Here is a 15,011-nt window from a genome sequence, read left to right as displayed (position 1 = left end):
GCGCCCTGTCGGTGACTTAGGAAACGGTAAACGAAATTGGAAAGCAGCAGCAATGAGAACGAAACTCAAAAAATTGGAGAAACAAAGCAGAAGGAAAGCTTAAAAATCCACTACAGAAAGGGGTTGGTTGTCCCAAAAAAAGCTTCAAATGACTGACGTCATTTCACTGGCACTAATAAACTGGAGAACGCGGTCGGCTGAGCGCGTGTCATCTGCTAAAATCGACGATATATCAGGCGATAGCCGTAGACGGGATCGTAACGGATTAAAATAGGGGCACTCAGTTAAAAGGTGTCTTACCGTCCACAGCTGAGAGCAGTGGGGACAAAATGGGGGAGGATCGCCGCTTAAAAGATGTCGATGGCTAAAAAGACAGTGCCCTATCCGGAGTGGAGTTAAAATTACCTCCTCCCGACGACGCGTTCGGGAGGAAGAGGTCCAAGCACAAGGAAGAGCTTTCATGTCCCGCAATTTATTATGGGTGTCGACCAATGCGTGTGCCATAAATGAACAACACGTCGACACAGAACGCTCCGTAAATCGGGGAAGGGAATCGATTGAATAGCTGGCCGAGGAAGAGAGACTGCAGCCTTGGCGGCAATATCGGCCGCCTCATTTCCACAGATACCAACGTGTCCCGGGAGCCAGAGCAACGCCACCGAGACGCCCCCCAGGTGGAGCAAGCGCAGACAGTCCTGAATCCGGTGGACCAGAGGGTGCACAGGATATAGAGCTTGGAGACTGAGGAGAGAGCTGAGAGAATCTGAGCAGATAACGTACTGCATCCGCTGATGGCGGCGGATGTAGTGGACAGCCTGGAGAACAGCGTAAAGCTCCGCAGTATAAACCGAACACTGGTCGGGAAGCCGATAGTGGTTTGGGGTGTCGCCAACAATATAGGCACTCCCTACACCTAACGATGTTTTTCGAGCCGTCGGTGTAAATAAATGTGGCTTCCGTCATTTGTGCACATAGAGCAGCAAATCCCCGACGGTAAACAAGTGTAGGGGTACCATCCTTGGGAAATTGACATAGGTCTCTGAGCAAGTCGATCCGGGGACGGAGCCAAGGCGGTGCTGTACCCCAAGTTGTCAAGAAGGTTTTAGGAAAGCGGAAGGAAAGAGAATGGAACAGTTGACGGAAGCGGACTACCGGTGGTAGTAGGGAGGAAGGGCGGCCTGCATACCCTACATCAAAGGAGGCGTCGAAAAAATGTCATGGGCTGGATTAGCAGGCATGGAAGACAGATGGCTAGCATAACGACTCAGAAGGACTGCTCGCCGATTGGACAACGGAGGTTCAGCAGTCTCAGCATAAAGGCTTTCCACAGGGCTGGTGTAAAAAGCTCCAGACACTAAACGTAATCCACGGTGGTGGATAGAGTCGAGACGCCGAAGAATAGACGGCCGAGCAGAGGAGTAGACTATGCTTCCATAGTCCAATTTCGAGCGCACTAAGGCGTGATACAGGCGGAGAAGGACCACTCTGTGCGCTCCCCAGGAGGTACCATTCAGGACACGGAGGGTGTTAAAGGATCGCAGACAGCGAGCCGAAAGATAGGAAACGTGGGAGGACCAGCACAGTTTTCTGTCAAACATAAGACCCAAGAATTTAGCGACGTCGGAAAACGGAAGGTTGACAGGACCTAGATGGAAGGAGGGCGGAAGAAACTCCTTACGTCGCCAAAAATTAACACAAACGGTCTTACTGGGAGAAAAACGGATGCCGGTTTCGATTCTCCAAGAGTGGAGGCGATCGAGACATCCTTGAAGACGTCGTTCTAGAAGGCTGGTCCGTTGAGAGCTGTAGTAGATCGCAAAATCGTCCACAAAGAGGGAGCCCGAGACATCAGGAAGGAGACAATCCATAATTGGATTTATGGCAATGGCAAACAGTACAACACTCAGCACGGAGCCCTGGGGTACCCCGTTTTCTTGGGAGAAAGTACGGGAGAGAGTATTGTTCACCCGCACCCTAAATGTGCGCTCTGCCATAAATTCGCGAAGAAAAAGGGGCAGCCGACCTCTAAAGCCCCAAGAGAACAGTGTGCAGAGGATGCCTATCCTCCAACAGGTATCGTATGCACTCTCAAGATCAAAAATATTGCTACCGTTTGGCGTTTCCGGAGAAAATTTTTCATGATATAAGTGGAGAGAGCAACAAGATGGTCAACTGCAGAACGATGCTTTCGGAATCCGCATTGGGCAGGTGTTAAAAGACTGCGGGATTCCAGCCACCACGCTAAGCGGTAATTCACCATACGCTCCAAAACCATACAGACACTACTCGTGAGAGAAATGGGGCGATAGCTAGAGGGGAGATGTTTGTCCTTTCCAGGTTTCGGAACAGGAACGACGATAGCTTCCCGCCATCGTCTGGGAAAAGTACTGTCGGTCCAAATTCGATTATAAATGCGAAGGAGGTAACGCAGACTATGGGTTGATAAATGCAGCAACATTTGGACGTGGATACCATCCGGTCCTGGGGAGGAGAAGCGAGAAGAAGAGAGTGCATGTTGGAGTTCCCGCAAGGAGAAAACAGTATTGTAGCTTTCGCGATTTTGAGAGGAGAAAGCAAGAGGTCGCACTTCCGCTGCACGTTTCTTCGGGAGAAACGCTGGCGGGTAATTTGAAGAGCTCGAAATCTCAGCAAAGTGCTGACCCAACGAGTTAGAATTTGCGACGGGGCCCACTAACGTATCACGCGCGGCAGTGAGCCCAGAGACCGGGGAGAAACTAGGCGCGCCTGAGAACCGTCGAAGCCGACTCCAAACTTCCGTGGAGGGAGTGAAGATGTTAAATGAGCTAATAAAGAATTTCCAGCTTGCCTTCTTGCTATCGCGGATGACACGACGCCATCGCGCTCGGAAGTGCTTATAGAGGATACAGTTGGCCAAAGTAGGATGGTGGCGGAAAACGCGGAGAGCACGTCGCCGCTCACGTATTGCATCACGGCATGCCTCGTTCCACCAAGGAACTGGGGGGCGCCGGGGCAATTCGGAGGTGCGTGGTATTGAATGTTCCGCAGCTGTAAGAATAACGTCGGTAATATGTGTGACCTCATCGTCGACGCTGGGAAAGTGACTGTCATCGAATGTCGTCAGAGACGAAAAAAGTGTCCAATCGGCTTGGGCAAACTTCCAGCGTCGCGAGCGCATATATGGCAGTTGAGGCTGCTGTCTAAGAACACATGGAAAGTGGTCACTCGAGTGTGTATCATCAAGGGCGAACCATTCGAAGTGCCGAGCTAGCGGAACAGTACCGACCGCAAGGTCCAAATGAGATAAATTTGTCGTGGAGGCAGATAAAAATGTAGGGACCCCAGTGTTGAGGCAAACTATATCTGCTTGGTGGAAGACGTCTAGCAATAGTGAGCCACGTGGAGAAGGATGTGGAGATCCCCAAAGTGGGTGGTAGGCATTGAAGTCCCCAACCAGCAAATATGGGGGTGGAAGCTGACCAAGAAGATGAAGGCTCGTGCCATTGGTGTGGACGATGGAATGTATACAGTACAAAGAGACAACGTGTATCCGGAAGGGGAAAGACGGACGGCGACAGCTTGGAAGGAAGTGTTTAAATTGATTGGGTGATAATGGAGAAGAATCATGAGTCCTCCATGGGCTGGAGTGCCTTCAACAGAGGGGAGATCATATCGGATGGACTGAAAATGAGGGAGAACAAAGCAGTCATGGGGACACAGCTTTGTTTCCTGAAGACAGAAGATGACCGGCAAGTAGGATCGTAAGAGGATCGACAATTCATCCCGATTGGTTCGAATGCCGTGGATATTCCAGTGGATAATGGACATAGGGTGAACAGAAAATGGAAGAATGTGACCAAGGTTGCCGTCAACTCAACGACTGCTCATAGCTTGCGACCAACAGGATGAAATGGCATTCAGCCGAAGGCAAAAGATCCTGATCCATAGGTTGTTCAGGAGCAGCTCCTGCCACCAGCGATCGGCCAGTTGACCGGCCACCAGCAGTGCGCCTCCGAGACACAGAAGAGGGCCGAGGGCGATTACCCCCAGGTGGTGCTGTAGGTGAGACACATCTTGGCGGAGAAGGAGAGGAACTGGGTTTCTTAGTAGCCTTCTTAGAAACATGATGTTTAGATGGAGGAGGAACCGACGGTTGTGAAGTTGGGGTACGTAGAAATCCTTTAAGAGTATGCTCTTTTTTTCGGAATCTTGGTGTCTGACTTTTGGGCTCGAGATTTAGCAGAACCCGATGAGGGGTGAGCCATTGAGTGAGCAGCCGAAAGTGGTGAGGTTGAACGGGCGATCTTTGCGCTGGCCGATCTGACGACCGTGGCACTAAAGGTGAGGTCTCAAGTCTGCATGGCCGCCTCCTTTGTTGGCCCAGGAGAAGCAAGGACAGTGCTGTATTTTCCTGTCTGAGGCACGATGGGCTGTGGACCGGCGAATAATTTTCGATCAGAAAGGTCGACACCTTTTCCTTCACTCTGATTACCTAAATGAACTTTTCGTCTTCAAAAATGGGGCAATCTCGAGAGGAAGCAGCGTGGTCACCCATACAGTTGATGCAGCGAGGGGATGGAGGTGGACAAGCACCCTCATGGGCATCCTTGCCACACAACACATTTGGCCGGATTGGAACAGGACTGGCGGGTGTGATTGAACCGCTGACAACGATAGCAACGCGTAGGGTTTGGGACGTAAGGTCGAACGGAAATTATCTCATAGCCTGCTTTGATTTTCGATGGGAGTTGAACTTTGTCAATTGTCAAGAAGACAGTGCGGGTTGGAATGATGTTCGTGTCAACCCTTTTCATCACCCTATGAACAGCCGTTACGCCCTGGTCAGACAGGTGGTGTTGAATTTCCTCGTTGGACAATCCGTGGAGGGAGCGTGTATAAACGACCCCACGTGATGAATTTAAAGTACAATGCGGTTTCACCCGGACAGGGAAGGTGCAGGGAAGGTGCAGTGAAGAACGCAGCAATTTTTGTGGCTGGAGTGCACTGACTGTTTCTAACAACAAGGTGCCATTTCGTAATCTGGAACAAGACTTTACAGGACCTGCAATTGCGTCGACACCTTTCTGAATAATGAAAGGGTTGACCGTGGAGAAGTCTTGACCATCAGACCGAGAAACAACAAGGAACCGTGGCAACGATGGAAGAACTGTCTATGGCTAAGACTCTTTGAACTTACGCTTGTGAGCTGACATAGTAGAAGATGAGGAAACCATTGCGAGAGTATCCCCCATGATTATTGGCGTCTCCGATGGCGCACTCCTTCCTTGTGGGGGCCCTCTCTGAGGGCATTCCCGCCTTAGGTGATTGTTCACACCTCAGGTCACACCTCCCGACAAATGGACAGAGGGACCATTCGGCACTTTTGGAAGTTATCAGCTCGGGTAATCACCCCTCTCTGGGCCTGGCCGTTACCAGGGGGTACGTACGTGTCCTACCTGTCTACCCGGGGCGGGGAATTACGCGTTACCCCGTCACCGGCTACGCATGGAAATGCGTGGGTCGGCCTTCAGACACACACACACACACACACACACACACACACACACACACACACACACACACAGGGAGGAAAAAAAGAGAAAGTGAAAGGAAAGAAGAGAAGTTTCAAACTCTGCAGCGGAGAAAAGGGCTAAAGAAGAGGTAAGGAAAATAGGACAAATGAAGGACGAAAACTTGCAAGCAGAGAAAGCAAAGAATTTATTACAGTTCCGAGCGTCCATCTCTGGATGTAGGCACGAAACATACTCCCAGAGTGGGAGAAAGGGAAGAGAAGAGGCGGAGGTGTGGGGGGGGGGGGGGCAAGATGGAGGATGAGGAAGGATGCGGAAAGGGAAGGTATGCAGCCCGGAAAAGAAGGAAGGCCACATTAGCTCGGGGTCCCATGCCCGCTACGCATGTATCCACAAAAAGAGTTGTGGACTCCCTGGGGGGAACGATGATAATGGAATGTAGTCTTATTGAGTCAGGTGATGCTGCGGGAATTAGATTAGGAAATGAGACACTAAAGTAGTAAAGGAGTTTTGCTATTTGGGGAGCGAAATAACTGACGATGGTCGAAGTAGAGAGGATATAAAATTTAGACTCGCAATGGCAAGTAAATCGTTTCTGAAGAAGAGAAATTTGTTAACATCGAGTAGAGATTTAAGTGGCAGGAAGTCATTTCTGAAAGTATTTGTATGGAGTGTAGCCATATATTAAAGTGAAACGTGGAAGATGAACAGTTTGGACAAGGAGAGAATTGAAGCTTTCGAAATGTGGTGCTACAGAAAAATGCTGAAGATTAGATCGGTAGATCACATGAGGAGAATGGGGAGAAGAGGAATTTGTGGCAGAACTTGACACGAAGGAGGGACCGGTTGGTAGGACATGTTCTGAGGCATCAAGGGATCACAAATTTAGCATTGGAGGGCAGCGTGGAGGGTAAAAATCATAGAGGGAGACGAAGAGATGAGTACACTAAGCAGAATCTGAACGATGTTGGTTGCAGTAAGTACTGGGAGATGAAGCTTGCACAGGATAGAGTAGCATGGAGAGCTGCATCAAACCAGTCTCAGGACTGAAGACCACAACAACAACAGTTTATTACGACAGTGACTCTTTCCAAAATTGTTTTAGTTCATAAAAAGAAACTGATCAAAGCACATTTTGAAAACACGCACACGTTCTCTAAATATTGCTTATAAACTCGCTGAAGAATCACGTAAGATAATTAGATCAGGAAAATTTCTTCCTCCAGGAAGCACTGTACGCAGTGCTTACGGTCAGAAACATCTGGTGGCCAATTCCGCTCAGCTATTTGTGCTGCAGCTGTGAGCCTTAGATCGCAGGCCGTCTCCAAGTTTTATGATGTTTTTATAGTAAGTGAATGTCAATTATAATTACAAATTTTTACTGCCTCTTATTAACTTTAAGGCAGGTATGTTGGCTGCTATATGATTTCCAGGGAATGGGAAATGTTCTAACTCAATTATGAACATTTTTTGTATCAGTCTGATATCTAAACCAGTCAAGGCATAAAACAAGTATTTGTCATCATAGAATGGTTTTCACCTTTTCGCCCATAGTAATGAAATATTGAAGAACTTTGTTGCCCCTGGAAACCAAGATAGGCAACATTTAACTGGACCCATGAAACGGACCGTGTTAGTCGGTTAGTAATACAGAGAACATAGTTGAAACAAGTCAATTATATTGTCAACCGCCTCGTTTCATATTATGCTTCTTACACCACCACAGTGGAGAAAGAATGAGAATGGACATAAATAACTTCACAGGACAGATGAATAATCCGTTGTAACACCCTATTTTCTGTGTAGATTACATGCAGTTCTGTGACGCAATGGTTAAGCCATTCCACTAGTTCTTGAAAAATAGTTTTTCGCCCTCTTCTTAGATTTTCGCATGGGCGCCTCCAGACTGCATAGAGAAACTGTTTACAAGCACCTGAGAACAGTCGGTCGGAAGGGTGGGGGAACGGAGAGAGACTTCACGGTTCACGAAAGGACGGCTATGCTTTCAAGGCTGGAGGGGGTGGTCCTTCAGAAATCCAGCGAGTCTTCGGGGCTGCCCGCATCTCGTGGTCGTGCGGTAGCGTTCTCGCTTCCCACGCCCGGGTTCCCGGGTTCGATTCCCGGCGGGGTCAGGGATTTTCTCTACCTCGTGATGGCTGGGTGTTGTGTGCTGTCCTTAGGTTAGTTAGGTTTAAGTAGTTCTAAGTTCTAGGGGACTTATGACCACAGCAGTTGAGTCCCATAGTGCTCAGAGCCATTTGAACCATTTTTTTCTTCGGGGCTCAGAAATCTAAGAGCTGGAGGTGAAGTGCTCGCTTGGCGACGTGCTAATGGAAGAGTACGGAACGAGGCCATTATTCTCGATCAAGCCATTCTTACGGGGCTGTTCTTCAGTGTCCTGGCACCGACCAGAAAGCAGGCACTCCTTCAGTACAATGATTGGGCAGTGAGATTCCGCTGGAGTTCGCATTCCCGTCCTCACGAGTTTCCGTCTAACTGGAACCACACAATTCAGTGCACGACTAACTTTTTAATTCTGGAGTGGTAAAACCAGACTCGCCACTGAAACGTCTTGTATAAGAAATCTTCAGCTTCCCTTTCTCTTGCCTATTTGTTAACCGATTTTGGTTGGACGAAACAAGCTAAGAGTTTTTTTAAGAGGTGTTAAGCGAGATATGGGGAGTGAGAAAAGCATTATAGTGCTAACGTCAAAGTGGAACAGAAGATTCTTCAGTGCTGGCAGCCTACCCCGAGTTCCGCGATTTCAAGCCCCTGAAACCACTGGTGGACGAATGCTGATGCCACCTCCACTGCGTCGTCAGGCGTGATATTTGATCACGTGTGGTGTCGCTAGATAGCACGCTAGGCCCAAGCCGTGTTTGTCTACCCTGCCGGGACTGTTGGAAGCACGAGTCAGTTCAGTAGCTGCTTCTCTGACTTCTTCGTTCACGACCGACTCATGGTTGCTTATCCATTTATAAGCATATGTAATTTCTCCTTACATGCTTAACATTTCTGCAGTACAATTTAATGAAAGCAACTTTTTTGTCCCGTCAGGTCGAGCAGTTCTTGGTCCAGCGCACTGTCATCTTTCGTTCTGTGTTTGTAGCTTTTGTTGTGCCCCAACGAGCACTGTATCGTTTCCATTTACACTGAAGAACGAAAGAAACTGTTACATCTGCCTAATATCGTCTAGGGCCCTCGCGAGCACGCGGAAGTGCCGCCGCACGACGTAGTATTTACTCCACTAATGTCTGAAGTAGTTCTGGAAGGATCTGGCACCATGAATCCTGTAGGGCTGTCCGTAAATTCGTAAGAGTACGAGGGGGTGTACATCTCTTGTGAACAGTAGGTTCCAAGGCATCGTTGATGTGATCAATAATGTATGTCTGGAGATCTGGTGGCCAGCGGAAATGTCGCAGTGCCCTGCTGGAATTGCTTAAGTGCCTCGGAATGCACAATGGACATGAATGGAAGCAGGTGATCAGACAGGGTGCTTACGTACGTGTCACCTGTCAGAGTCGTATCTAAAAGTATCAGGGGTCCCGCATCACTAACTGCAGACGCCCCAAACCATTAAGAGCCTGCACCAGCATGAACAGTCCCCTGCTAACAAGCAGGGTCCACGCAGTCATGAGGTTGTCTCCATACCTGTACACTTCCATCCGTTCGATACAATTTGAAACGAGACTCATCCGACCAGGCAGCATGTTTCCAATCAACAAGCCAATGTCTGCGTTGACGGGCCCAGACGAGGCGTAAAGCTTCATGTCAATGGTACACGAGTGGGCCTTCCGCTCCGACAGTTCATATCTATGTTTCGTTGTATGGTTCGTACGCTGACACTTTATGGCCCAGAATTTAAATCTGCAGCAATTTGCCGAATGGTTGCACTTCTGTCACGTTGAACTATTTTCTTCAGTCGTCGTTGGTCCCATTATTGCAGGATCTTTTCCCAGCCGCAGTGATGTCCGGATTGGATGTTTTACGGGATTCATGATATTCACGGTACACTCGTGAAAGGGTAGTACGGGAAAATCCCCACTTCATCTGTACCTCGGAGATGCTGTGTCCCATCGTTGGTGCGCCGACTACAACACTACGCTCAATTTCGGTTAAATCTTTATAACCTGCAATTTTAGCAGCAGTAACAGGTGTAACAACTCTGCCAGACACTAGTTGTCTCATTTAGGTGATACCGACAGCAGCTCAGTATTCTGCCTGTTCTATCTATTTGAATGCTTATACGAGATTCTTTGGCGCTTCGGCGTAGTATGTTCTTTGAAGATGTTAATACACACATGTCCGTTTGAAAAGTAAACAACTTTCGCAAGTCTTATTGCTATGTGTGTATCAGTGATTCTAGACAATCTAATGCATTCTGGAATTCTAGCTTCTATTGCGTAGTTAACAGTAGTATCAGATCCCTTCTGAAATGAACTCTTAAGACGACTCGTGCCTGAAATGCTTCTTCATTATAAAAGGCGTCCTGAATGGTCGAATGTGATTCAATAGCTGGAAAGTCATTAGTCCATTTGTGTAGAAATATTAATTATCAGGAAAATTCTGCTCGCTCACCCTCTGCCTGGCGACATTTCGCCGAAGGCTGTCCCGGAGACTGCTGTGCCAGAGCCCGAGGGGACGCCCACACACTCGGCCCTGGCTGCCTCCTGATCAGAGAACGGGCTGACCGGCGCCTCCTCCTCCTCTATCTCGCTGACCTCTTGATAAGACTCCAGGTCAGGCGCCACGTCCTGGGAGCTGTGGCCTTCAGCTATGGCAGGGCTGGAATCTTCCATGCTGTCGTCCTGAGGAGGGCCGCTGCGCAGAAAGGACTAGGCTGTACTGACTGCTGACCACTTCCGGAAACAGCTGTTACTATATCCTGCCATCTCTTCTCAAGTCATCCATAACACCTGCTTTCTATCTTCGTATCTAATCGACAGTGAAAGTTTTAGATTTCCCTAACCCGGCCTAGTTATTACAGGCATTTAAGTCTCATTTCCGACTATTCTATCTATAACTTAAATTGATGGTGTGGAAAAGTACAGATATTAGAGCACGGCTATAATACAGGGAACACCTCGTAGGTTGCAAGCTACCGATCTGTTTAATGGAAACCAGTACTGAAGAGATAAGTTCCAACTACTGTACACACTCTGGACAGTTCCCATTGCTTTGGCAGCTGGCGGCTCAATTTTAGTCCAAGAAGAAATTAGGAGCGACCTTTGGAACAAGTCCGATACAATCACTCAACCATTTAGCAAAACAGACTCGCTGGCAGCAGTTCACAGATCTCTGCACAAACTCACGTGGGTAATATTGTGAGGTACTCGGGACCATAGGAACACTTCCCCTATATGCCTGTATTGTCCAGTATGAAATAACCTTACGTCTCTTCCTGTAGTTAATATCTCTCTGAGAAAAGCCTGCGTTTTATTATTCACATATTTATCAACAGAACAGTTCTGCAGAGAGACCGGTAATGTAATTTGTATGACACCAATTGTAAGGCTTCTCACCTGTTTTCAAGCCGTGCCAACGATCTGACCGTTTTCAGAACTCCAGCGCATATTATTCTGCAGTGTTCGTGTACGCCATGGCATATTTAGTCAGAGTATTTTAAAAAATTAACTCCCATCCTGCACATATACAATAGCCAATTTTATTACTGATGTCCGGCAGCAGTGTGCAACGTGCAGTAAGTCGTTTGATCCATGTACATTCTCAAAGATGTGATCGTTTCCTCGATCTTATTTGAAATGTTTTAAACTGACTATAGTAGTGTATGTCGTGCTAACAGTTATAAAATTGACGCCTAAAAAATTAATTTATCAAAAATCACAATGGGGAAACATTTAAAATCTGATACTTAGCACTAAACTCTGAACAAACTAAAAATGCCTAATTAAAAATACAAAAAATTATTTTGTAAGAATCTTGCAAAATTGAACCCCTGTGATTGAAAAAGGAATTTCATAAAATTGCTGTACTATCGAAAAGAAATTTTTGTTTATCTGAGTATAGATCAACGTAATTGTTCTATTGTGCTATTGAATAAATTTCATTTTTGTATATTATTTTCGATTTAATGTTCTATGTCTCGATCTTTATATGACTATCTTCACTGATGTACTTTGGTACGATGTTAACGGTGTGCGAGCGTCTTGTTTTTTCTGGCGCGAAGTAAGGAAGGAAGAAGGGATGTAAAGTTTTTCTGTTGTGCTCAGCTATCGGACAAATCGTAAATTCGAGTTGCGTACAAAATGGAATGTATGTCGCCGAGTAAACGTTGTAATTGATGGCAGCAAGGCATCAAGGACAGTTAAATACGAAACTTACATACGAATCCGTTTGTCGTCTATGTTATTCAAGAAACACGTCAAGCTACTAGTTTCCAGACCTACAAGAGAATCCGGTTTCCAGACAGAAGAAATTCAAGAAATGGATTGAAGGAAATCCTCAGAAAAAAGATGAGTATTTGTTCTTTACAATTACCATTCGACCCGGCCAATACTTTTTATTCCATGAACATTACAATTAACCGTCACCCAACTGTGCGTAACAGGAGGAGGCCGTTAAAAGTGTCGCAAATACACTGCCTTTATTACTGTAAGGCTTCCATCTGTTTTACACAGCTGTGCCTAGCTGCTGCAACTATTTTATCAGATTCGTTTTCACCACCATTCGTAACTTGTCCAGTGCAACTAAAACATATGCCAAATACCAAGGTCCAAGAAGCAGGCCCATGTGTCACCATTCGGAGTCTTCCACCCTCTATTGATGGCTGTTATGCATCCAAGGGGCATTGCGGCCTCCCGCGGTACAGCCATGGCTGCAAGGTTGCCTGCATGGTAGGCGTAAACTGTATGACCACAACGCAGATCCGGTGAGGCTCACGGAAGACGCAAAGACCACAAGAGGATGTGAAAGTGGCTGCACTACCTTACGGCAGCAAGCACATGCTGTGATGTAGAGTGTGACAGCACCACCCCACTTAGGAGCCGTACAGCGCAACAACTGCACGCGTCACTGGGAGCTCTACAGTGATGTACAACTACTGTGTTCTTTATGGATACTTAGAATATGGGGCGACCATACTAATTCGTTTCGGACTTTGTGACTAAGTAATTATTAGCGAACTTTGATATTTTACACTGATGCGTTCCATAGGACTCAACTTTACTCTTAATAAATTTGATGATTCAGTTCTTCCACTTCGTGGTTTTATACCCTGCGTCAGACAAAGTTTTGAGTAATATAACACACGGTGACGTCCGTCAGAGCAGGTTCTCGCTCCATGCCAACCACACCGGTGCCTCAGACACTTCGCATGTAACTGTCACAGCACATTTCACACTGCGTACAACAACTCAGACACTCTACACATGCACAGTGCGTCACCCACTCTCCCAGGAGATTTGCAAAAGACCACATGCAATGAACTCATCTATAGCTCCATTTACATGAGCTATCTGCAGTTCACACTTAAATGCTTGGCTCTAGGCCTCCAAGTTATTTATCAACGGTACCACTCGTAAACAGCACCTGGCAAAAAATTACGATGGTCATTTCTCCCTATGTAGATAGCGTAAATAAAAGGCTTTCGGATTCGAAGGCGAAGGTTTGTGATAAGGTTTGTGATAAATATCGAGAAAATACCGAACTGTAACACAAAAATGCTTTTGCTTTCATGGTTGCCACCCTAAATCTCAAATCCGTGACACTACCCTGTTTCGCGCTGGCACTTTTCTGGGCAACACCAGATGTCACTTCTCTTTCACTCGAATTTATCGATTGCTACGAACTGATCTACCTCAAAGGAAATCACAAATGAGGTTTCACTCTAAAGGCAGACTAATTAGAAGCCTCTTGTGATGAAAGGTGTCAAAAGCCTTCCAGAGATCTGGAAGATATATTAATTTGAGATCCCATGTCGGTAGCATTCATTACTTCGTGAGAAAACCTAGCTGGTTTCTCACGAACGCTATTTTCTGAGTCCCTGCTGATTGTCAGTACATCTTTCTCTTCAAAGTAATTCATTATATTCGAACACCGTGTCTGTTCCTAAATCCTACTGCCAATCGACGGTAGTGATGTGCGAGTGCAGTTCAGTGCATTACTCTTGTTTCCTTTCTTGATTACTGGTGTGACCTTTGTCACCTGCGACATGTTTTGTCAAGCGAGCATACTCTGGTATGCCACCAGGTACGGTAGACTCCTTTATTAAATGACTGAAGTTGCTTCGCTACACTGGTAGTACTTAAGTTGCTCATGTTTGCAGCTTTTCTAGATTCAAATTATTAAGTATTTACTACATAGTCTTTGGTGAAGTAATTTCTGAGAATTATGTTTACTTACTCCGCCTTACTGGCACTGTCGTCTGTATCGCCATTCCTGTCGCACAGTGGACGTATTTATTGTTTTTGCCGCTGGTATACTTCACGCACGACCCAAAGTTTATGCATCCTTTTAAATCTGGCATGCTTTTTGTATCATGGAGGATCAGTTCTCTCTATTTGGAGTACGTCTCAATTGCCATCGATACCATTTTTGAATTTAAGAGGGATGTAATGGATTTAGGTCCAAAAGTCCATTTTTCAAAAATGTTTTCTTTATCTACTCAGTTTATGTTGTGTGCGAGTTTTATGATAGCAGCTTTATAAATGCTTTAAATTGTTAAACTGATTAACTCTGCCCTGGCGGCACCTTTTCAGATATTTGGGAAACTGCCTGCATCAGCGGAGTTTTTGTTAGTGTCAAGGCTACATTCTTTCGAGGTCTTTGGTTGACATCTATATCTTTGCCTGGAAAGTTTCTTGCCTGTGGTTTATTTAAGTTTTGACAATACTAACAAGTTAGTAGGCCGAAGGTTGAATTCGCAAACCTTTACATTGAAGTCAAGATTTACGCATAATGGGTGGTGGAGAAACTGTTTAGGAATCAGTTTTCATGGGAATCTGTTTACCAGCAAAAAAAAGAGGAAGCATCTGGAAATGAAGATAAGCTTTCAGCTTCAGCATCTGAACTTAGGCCAGGAGAATTGCACAGGTGAGTGAATGATATCGATTCCACTGGATTCAGACACTGATTTAGAGCTTCTCTGCCAGGCTATGAAGTTTTCATGTTCATGTTATAGCTGTAAAAGTAAGGAATGCATGTTGGTTGTTGAAGAAAGAGTAAGACTAGCTCGTGATTTTAAATTAATTTGTAATTCGTGTAGCTATGAATTTTAATTTTCCGCCTCCAGAAGAACTGCCACTGCTACGTATGCTCTGAGATGCCATGGACAGGGCATTGTGTGGTTTTCTCAACACGCCTCCACCTTGTGCAAGGTTTCAAAAAATAAAGAAATATATGATGTATGCGATACTGCCGAAGTTTCTATGAAGAAAGCAGTGGAGGAACTGGTGGAAATGAACCGAGAAAAAATAGGTCCTGGGGTAAATATTCATGACAGTGAATCTCCTAGAAGTGTTACTGAACTGTGGATCATTCAGC

General features: G+C 46.2%; 1 protein-coding gene across 1 annotated transcript in view; it reads right to left on the bottom strand.

Annotated features, from left to right (window-relative positions):
• The window catches only part of LOC126416589 (neurofilament heavy polypeptide-like), a 190,768-nt gene that overhangs the window by 44,200 nt on the left and 131,557 nt on the right, over nucleotides 1–15,011 (bottom strand). The window contains exon 8 of the mRNA XM_050084342.1: nucleotides 10,089–10,331. Within this exon, the coding sequence (XP_049940299.1) occupies nucleotides 10,089–10,331 (243 nt within the window). The remainder of the gene's footprint in view (nucleotides 1–10,088; nucleotides 10,332–15,011) is intronic.

The sequence above is a fragment of the Schistocerca serialis genome, chromosome 8 (genome assembly GCF_023864345.2).
Source record: "Schistocerca serialis cubense isolate TAMUIC-IGC-003099 chromosome 8, iqSchSeri2.2, whole genome shotgun sequence".
In the NCBI taxonomy this organism is placed as follows: Eukaryota; Metazoa; Arthropoda; class Insecta; order Orthoptera; family Acrididae; genus Schistocerca; species Schistocerca serialis.
This window is presented reverse-complemented; position numbering and strand designations above follow the sequence as displayed.